This window comes from Trichosurus vulpecula, chromosome 5 (assembly GCF_011100635.1).
Source record: "Trichosurus vulpecula isolate mTriVul1 chromosome 5, mTriVul1.pri, whole genome shotgun sequence".
Taxonomy (NCBI): Eukaryota; Metazoa; Chordata; class Mammalia; order Diprotodontia; family Phalangeridae; genus Trichosurus; species Trichosurus vulpecula.
The window spans coordinates 288,663,193-288,671,711 of NC_050577.1; the positions used below are offsets into that span (position 1 = coordinate 288,663,193).

Genomic DNA, 8,519 nt, shown 5'->3' on the forward strand with positions numbered 1-8,519 from the left:
ACTAAAGATAGATAGAAACTAGACCTATGAATTCAGTGCCATTTGATGAGCAAACTCCCCCCACCAATGCACGTTGGCACTTTCTCTAGTCCTAGTGACTTGTCCAGGGTCACATAGCTGGTATGTGTGAGGGGCAGGACTATTTAGACAAGGAATGGGGAACCTTTGGCCTGGAGGCCACATGTGGACTTCTAGGTCCTCAGGTGTGGCCTTTTGACTGAGCCCAAGTTTTACAGAACAAATCCTTTTATTAAGGGGATTTGTTTTGTGAAGTTTGGATTCATTTGAGGACCTAGAGGGCTACTTGTGGCCTCCAGGCCAAAGGTTCCCCACCCCTATTTTAGACTATCCAAATGAATGACTATGAACAGAATCCCACCTTAAGACTTAGCTCTCAGACATGCAAGTTGTGTAGAAAAACATGGCCTCTTTCCCTGGAAGTTGGTCCAAGCCCAGAAGCCCCAGTCAGAGCCTAGATAGTAGACAGCATAACAGACCTGAACTGGAAGGGACCTTGGAAGTCATCTGGTTCAAAAATATCCCAACTTTGTTATTGATGCAAAAAGAGAAGGAATTTGTCCGAAGTCACACTGGTAAAGAAATTAGAACCTTCAGCTCTTGAGTCTGGGTCTGGTGCTCTATGTCTCAGACATGTGTGCTTGAGAAAGGAAACTCAATTCAGCAAGCATTTATTAAGTATTGATTATTTACCAAGGTACTACGCTAGGCACTGGAAAGGCAAAGACAGATAAAGCCATCCCTGACCTTAAGGGGTTTGCATTCTACCGGAAGACAATATATCTGCGTGTGTATACATATATATGTATGTACGTATGTATGTGTACATATAGATATAGATATATATACATACTACTATCTGTTGTATATATTTTATGTAACTTCAAAATATATGCAATAAATACAACATAATTTCAGGGCAGGAGAGATGCTTACAATGAGACGAACCTTCAAAGGAGCTAGGAATTCCAAGAGGTAGAAATGAATGGGAAGGGCATTCTGGACCTTGAGGACAGGCTATGTGCAGAGTTAAGAAATACAGTATCATGTCAGGGGAGCATCAAGGAAGGCCGTTTGGCCGCATTGCAGAGTGCATGAGAGGTAATCATGAAATAAATCTGTTAAGATGGGTGAGAACCAGACTCTGAAGGGTTTTTAAAAATGCCAAAACAGCAGAATTTGTAGTTTATTCTAGAGGCATTAGGGGGCCACTAAAACAACAATTTGGTTTGTTGATGATGGTTCAAGAATATGATTATAATTAATAAGATCCGAATTGGTAATCAAAATCATGATTAACCATAATTTAAAAGATTTTTTTAAAAAAGAGACTGTCAATCAGGGAACTACATGCAGAATGGATGGAAAGAGGGGAGAGCTTGGAGGCACAGGCACCCATCAGGGAGCTATCATAATGGTCCATGAAGGGGTAAAGTTGGGATGGGGGAGGGGAGGTGACAGAATGGAGGGAGGGATGGATAAGTGATGTGGTGGGATTGAAATTAACAAGGCGAGTCAATTATATAGATATGGGGGAGTAGTGGGAGGGAGAGAATGAGAATTTGAGACTGTGGATTCAATCTCCCTAAATGTTACCTATTGTCTAGCCCTTTAATCCTGGTTATTGAGTATCTAGCTAAGTGGCAATGCCCTACTGGGAATGTACTAAACTTCAATCTCCCCTTTGTTTTCTGCGTAGCTGGAGCTCTCCAACACCGCCATCCTGCACCAGATGAGGCGGGACCAAGTCACGGACACATGCCGGGCCAACAGCGTGACCAGCAGGAAAAGGCGTGTCCTGACCCCCAACGACCTCAAGCACTTGGTGGTCGACGAGGACCACGAGCTGATCTATTGCTACGTGCCCAAGGTCGCTTGTACAAACTGGAAGCGGGTCATGATGGTCCTGACCGGGAGGGGGAAATACAGTGACCCCATGGAGATTCCCGCCAACGAAGCCCATGTCTCAGCCAACCTGAAGACCCTCAACCAGTATAGCATCCCAGAAATCAACCACCGCTTGAAAAACTACATGAAGTTCCTGTTCGTCCGCGAGCCCTTTGAGAGGCTGGTGTCCGCCTACAGGAACAAATTTACCCAGAAGTACAACACCTCCTTTCACAAGAGATACGGCACCAAGATTGTCAAACGCCAAAGGAAGAACGCAACCCAAGAGGCCCTGAGGAAGGGTGACGACGTCAAGTTCGAGGAGTTTGTGGCGTACCTCATCGACCCGCTCACCCAGAGAGAGGAACCTTTCAACGAACACTGGCAAACGGTGTACTCCCTCTGCCATCCCTGCCACATCCATTACGACCTCATTGGCAAGTATGAGACTCTAGAAGACGACTCCAATTATGTCCTCCAACTGGCGGGAGTCAGCAGCTACCTGAAGTTCCCCACCTATGCAAAGTCTACGAAAACTACTGATGAAATGACCACAGAGTTCTTTCAGAACATCAGCACGGAGCATCAAACGCAGCTCTATGACGTCTACAAACTGGATTTTTTAATGTTCAATTACTCAGTGCCAAGCTACCTGAAGCTAGAATGATGAGGGAAAAGAGAGAGAATCATGCCTGTTTTTATTTAAGATTTTTATTTGTCAAGATAAATATATGGATATTGGGTTATTTTGTAAATTAATATTTCTTTGGGGATAGTGCTGCGAGCAGCACAGTCTGAATTATTTAAAAATCCTCCTGTAGGGAAGGACATCTCTCTTTGCGGGGTAACAAGATGGTGGTGTCCTTGTTCTAGAAATGAGTACTGCAAACACTGTTTTCAAAGGTCTAATTGTGTCCTGGTGAATTTCATTTAATCGTGCATTACATTAATTCTAATTAGAGTTATTTATAGTTATTTAAACATGGTCTCTGGATAGATTTTACTTTAGAGGCAGCAGAATCTTCATGTTTTGACAAAAGATGTCTGTTTTTCACAGTTCCTTTGATCCTAAGGGCTCAGCTCTGGGCACTAAGCATTCTCCGTATTAACCATTAGCAGAGTCGATATGTACCAGCAATTATGACTTTTATCGGTAACACAATTTTGCAAATTCCAGTAGAAATTAAAATGTTACTAGTGTACCCGGGAAAGAGGCAATTACCCTCCCAGCTCTGCAAAGGACAGATTTGGAACGAGCTTTAAGCAGCGTGGAGGTCCCTTGGCTTGAATGAAATGTGAATACTATTTGTGACCCTAGGAGAGGGTGATCATGGCATCATCTTACCTGGATGTAACAGGATAGATTAGAAACTAGGTTTACATCTAAGATATGGAAGAGGCTGACCTCTTACGGGTATCTCTGCCTGCTACTTGATGTGTATCAATGGTATAAATAGCCCCAGCTGCACAGGTATTCTTGTAGATACACACTCCAAAGGTTAAGACATAGTCCAAACCACCATGGCCTCCTCACGTGAGACAACAAAGTGTTCCAGAATTCTAACTCACATCGAAATACTTCATGACCCATTTTCTCCTGGGGCACGATCACTTCCTACTTCTTATTCACATACTTCTAATTTTCACCAGTTCACATGACACTTGAGTGATGTGTAAAACACGTCCCTTTCCATATCTGGGCGATTGATTTTGATCGCCCATACTGATTATCCTGTATATAATAATATACTAAGAGTTTGGGGTTGGTTGTGGGTTTGGTGCATTCTTCTGTTGTTTGTTTTGTTTTGAGAGAGTATATAGTCAAGGGATGAGAAGATTGTTCTAATGAAAAAAGGTTAATTTATTCGCAGAAACTATTGAAAAATGTATTATAAAACTTCCAGCCAGCTCAGTGAACAGGGGTAGCAACACCTCAAAATGTCGGACTTATTTTTATTTAAAGTTGAGTCGGCTATCTACCTGAGATGGAGGTTAAAATGCTATTTAGAAAACATTATGGATCTTCTCCCAAGCTTTCACAACTCCTGGAGATGGCCCAGTAAATAAATTCTAGAAAAAAGAGAAGAGGCAAGAGATGAGAGAGAGCATGAGAAAAAGTATGTATTTACTAGGCACGTTAGCCTCAAGCTATAAGCTGATTAAACAGACAAACCTATGCTCCAGAATCAATTGGAATTTCTTAAGCATCTCTTCAGTGCAAAGCACTGGGGCATACAAAGACAAAAATGAAAAAGGCAGCCTTTAACCTCAAGGAGTTTGGATTCTACTGAACAGAGAAAAGGAAACAAATACTTCCCAGCTTCTCATGCTCCCATAACATAGTCTCAATTGTCAGCCAAGACTGGAGAATCAGAGAATCTCTCCATGAATTGGGAGGCTTTTCAGAGGGAGAAGAAAGCAGGAATTATTATTTTAAAAATACAATTTCAATTCAGGCCCCCACAATTTAAGTGGATTTAAACTTTTGAAAGTGCAATGGTCCCAGAATCTCACTACCTCTACATACAACCATTTCCTCCATCCTAAAACATATGGAACTTATGTAAGCATCAGGATAGTAGGGAAATAGCCAGAGTGCAGAGCTGGACTCCAGTCAGGAGGCTGCTGGTGGGCTGTCCCAGTGTCTAGGAGTGTCTAGCTTTTGTCAATGTCCCAGTGGCTTGACTGCCCACCCAAGTCTTACTTGAAAGTCATTGATCTTAGGAGAGTTATCTAAATCCTGGGCAAATTCCCAGCATGACACACCCCACACCCCACCCCACCCCACCCCCAGCCTGCTTCAGTACCATCACTGTGTAGTGGGTAGAGATTTGCTGGTTTTGTTTGGCATTGAGAATGAAGTTCATGTCTATTCATGAGTTTCCAGCTTCCCCAAGACACTCCTGATTGGTTTTCTGTGATTGCTCAGTGTTAAACCTGCTCCCTGGCTCATCTGTCTCCTGTTTCCCTGGGTCAGGAGCCCCCTTTCAAGGAGAGAACACCCCCAGTACGTTTTTGATGGGAGGGAGTCTTCCTGCTAGCATTTTGTTTTACTTTTAACACATTCTTTTTTTTCTAATGGTTTCATTTGTTTGTGTGTGTATTTGATCTGATTCTATTGTGACATGGAAAAAATGTTTCCATGCTTGTGGTTAAAAAAGTCATTGGTGAGAATTGTGACTGAAAAATCAGATGGTAGTTTTGAAGGAAAATGAACAGAAGGGGCTTTGGGAGTTTGATTTTGAGGCTTTTCAAGTATGTGCATATTTCTGAGACAAGGACAGACAAGCCTTCCATCCCCTAGTTACATTGCAAGAGACTTGCTCTGTGATTTAAGGATGGAGGGAATTCAAAAAGATGGCTGATGGTGAACATTCCCCTTTCCAACTCACCAGCATTCTTGGGTCAAAAAATTGTTCTTCCTATTATCTAAGGCATTTCAATCCCTGCTGGGGATAGCCCCTCCCCCACCATCTCTTAGCCATCCCGATGAGTTTCAGAAAAAGGCAAAGCCAACCCAAGCACAGCTTCTGAGAGGGCTGAGTAGGGAAGCCAATGCCTTGCTCTTGGCTCTCCCATCAGAGCTTAGCTAGGGGTTGGTTTCCCATAATCTGAACCTGGATGCCAGCTTATACATGGGGGCATCAGTCAATGGGGACATTGGAACAAGATGGTACACATCTATGAACAAATCATAGGACCATGTCATTGATTTTAGAAATAGAACGGACCTCTTCTTTTACAGAGGCACAGAGAAGGGACACAACTTGCTGGGGCCGCAGAGCTAGTAAGTGTGTAAGTAGGATTTGAACCCCAATCTCCTTGACTCCAAGTCTGTTCCACCATACTGCCTCCCTTCATCAACCAGACAATAGGGTCATAGAGGAAGCAGATATCTCCTTGACTATACAACTCAACTGAAGAGTTCCAGGGCCCTGAAACTTAATGCCACAAGAGAGGGCCCTTAATACCCTCATCAGAAAACAGTAGAAGACAGATCTTATGCAATAATCACGAAGTAGAAAAATCCCGATGGAGGTGGCAGACCCAGCTACAGTCTGATCCACATACGCGGTGGAAGGCTGGGGCTCTGCCTCCTCTCTCCCCTTCCCCTGCAATTCTCATCCATGAAATTTCCATCAGACTCTAAGCTGCCCATTCCAAGGCAACCCAAGTAACTGGAAATAGCCCTAATGGCCCGTCCACTATTTGCACAGTGTGTTTGTCCTCCGGCCCATTTCAGAAAGCTATTTACCCGAGTCTTGCCCACTTTGACCCAAAGTGAGGTTATCCCCGGGGAGCAGGAGCTTGTCAGAGTGACCCAGCCTGCTGCCATCACTAGGCAAATTGATCATCTGCTGCGCTCTTTTCAGGTACAAAAGGGACTGTTGGTACCCCTACTCTTGTTCCAGAGAGTGTTATTTTCTTACGTGCATGCACAAGATAGAAGACTATGTTCATATAATTTAACATCTATGTGGGGTAGGATTTTTTTTACCTATTTGTATGCAGTAGAAGGCTTGTAGAGAACTTTCCTCTGTGTCTTACTGTACTGTTCAAGAAAGAAGTTGAATTTTCCATTGCCAACAGATGCGCGAAATGTTCATGAACCTTCCTTGGAAAACAAAACAAAGAAAAGCCATTCAAGCCTGATTATTTTTGTAAGTAACTTCAATTAAATTGAAGAAAGAAAGATGTCTCCTCTCTGTACATGGTTTCTTTCTGTCTCAATAATAAAATGCTAGGTGGGGAAGGGAGGGGAAGAGAGGAGAGGGGAGGGAGGAGGAGAGAGGGAAAAGAAGGGAGGAGAGAAGAAGAGGAGAGAAGAAGGGATGGGAGGAGAGGAGAGGGGGAGAGGAGGAGAAGGGGAAAAAGGGAGGGGAAGAGAGAAGAAGGGAGGAGAGAGGAGGGAAAGGAGGAGAGCATGGGAGAGAGAGGGGGAGAGAGAGGGGGAGAGAGAGGGGGAGAGAGAGGGGGAGAGAGAGGGGGAGAGAGAGGGGGAGAGAGAGGAGGAGAGAGAGGAGGAGAGAGAGGAGGAGAGAGAGGAGGAGAGACGGAAAAGAAGAAGGGGCGGAGAGGAGAGGGAGGAAACCTTGCTTCTTGGAAAGAGGATAACATTCAGAATTGAGCCTGACATGGAAAGCCTGCCCCAGTCTATCCTCACTTACTTTTCCCTCCCTGCCTAATCCACCCCTTTCCATTCTCCCCAGCCTGCCGTCCATTCCCATCTCTAACAATCCATCTCACTCTGGACCCTTGTAGGCTCTACAAGTTGTTCCCTTACCACTGCCTTAGAGAGCCCCCTAGCTTTCCTTTTTTTAAAAAAAATTCTTTTGCCATGAACAATAACTAGAATTTACATGGTGTCTTAAGGTTTGGAAAATAGATTCTCTCATTTGATCCTCACAACAACTCTAGGTGCTATTATTATCCCCATTTCATAGAGGCACAACAGAGGTTAAGTGACTTGAGCAGGGGCACACAGCTAGTAAGTATCTGTGGCTGGATTAGAACTCAGGTCTTTCTGACTCCAAGCCCAGTGCTCTATCTACTGTGGTACCCCCAGTCTTCAGCCAAACAGGAATCCAGGACGCTATCTATCCCTGTCTTTGAAAGATCACTCAGGTGCTGCCTCCTACAGAGCACCTCCTAATCCTTCCACCCACCCACCCACCCCAGTTGTTAGTGTTTCTCAAGCTTTGGAAAATAACTTCTCTATATTTTTGTACTCATCCATCTTGAAACAGGCTGAATCCCCCTGAAATGTTCCATTTTTATTCCTAGTGCCTGGCACACAGAGTCCTTGATTTAGAAATGAAAGGGCCCTTAGAGGTTGGTCCAAAATGAGGAGGTGCTTTAATAAATGTTTCAGAATCAGAATATATGTATATATGTATATGAGATATGGATGTATATATGTGAGATATAGATGTATATATGAGATGCAGATGTATATATGTGAGATATAGATGTGTGTGTGTGTGTATATATATATATATATATATATATATGTAAAAGCTTCTTCACATTTAAATGAGGGAAGCAAGAGAGAAATCCAGATACCGAGTCCACCCCTTGGGGTAGTCAATCGCTGCTCTCAGGTGGGTAACATTCCCGATTCACTGAATACTTGGATCCCTTCCATTTCCCTGTGACCTCCAGGATCTGGCATTTCTTGAACCAATCATGTTGAACTTACTTAACCAATCAAATATGCCATGGTTGATATTTTACATTGAGGAAAATTATGACCCACTTTCTGAATATATATTTTTTTAATTTAAATTTATTTATTTAACATATTTAGTTTTCAGCATTGATTTTCACAACAGTTTGAATTACAAATTTTCTCCCCATTTCTCCCCTCCCCCCCACTCCAAGATGGCATATATTCTGGTTGCCCTGTTCCCCAGTCAGCCCTCCCCTCTATCACCCCCCTCCCCTCTCATCCCCTTTTCCCTTCCTTTCTTGTAGGGCAAGATAAATTTCTACGCCCCATTGCCTGTGTATCTTATTTTCTAGTTGCATGCAAAAACTTTTTTTTTTGTTTTTGAACATCTGTTTTTAAAACTTTGAGTTCCAAATTCTCTCCCCTCTTCCCTTCCCACCCACCC

The 8,519-nt window shown here is 43.4% G+C and overlaps 1 protein-coding gene across 1 annotated transcript in view; it reads left to right on the plus strand.

Annotated features, from left to right (window-relative positions):
* The window catches only part of CHST11 (carbohydrate sulfotransferase 11), a 226,985-nt gene extending 220,385 nt beyond the window's left edge, over positions 1 to 6,600 (plus strand). The window contains exon 3 of the mRNA XM_036761619.1: positions 1,718 to 6,600. Coding sequence (XP_036617514.1) covers positions 1,718 to 2,572 — 855 coding nt within the window. The 3' untranslated portion in view covers positions 2,573 to 6,600. The remainder of the gene's footprint in view (positions 1 to 1,717) is intronic.
* Positions 6,601 to 8,519: the final 1,919 nt, after the last annotated feature.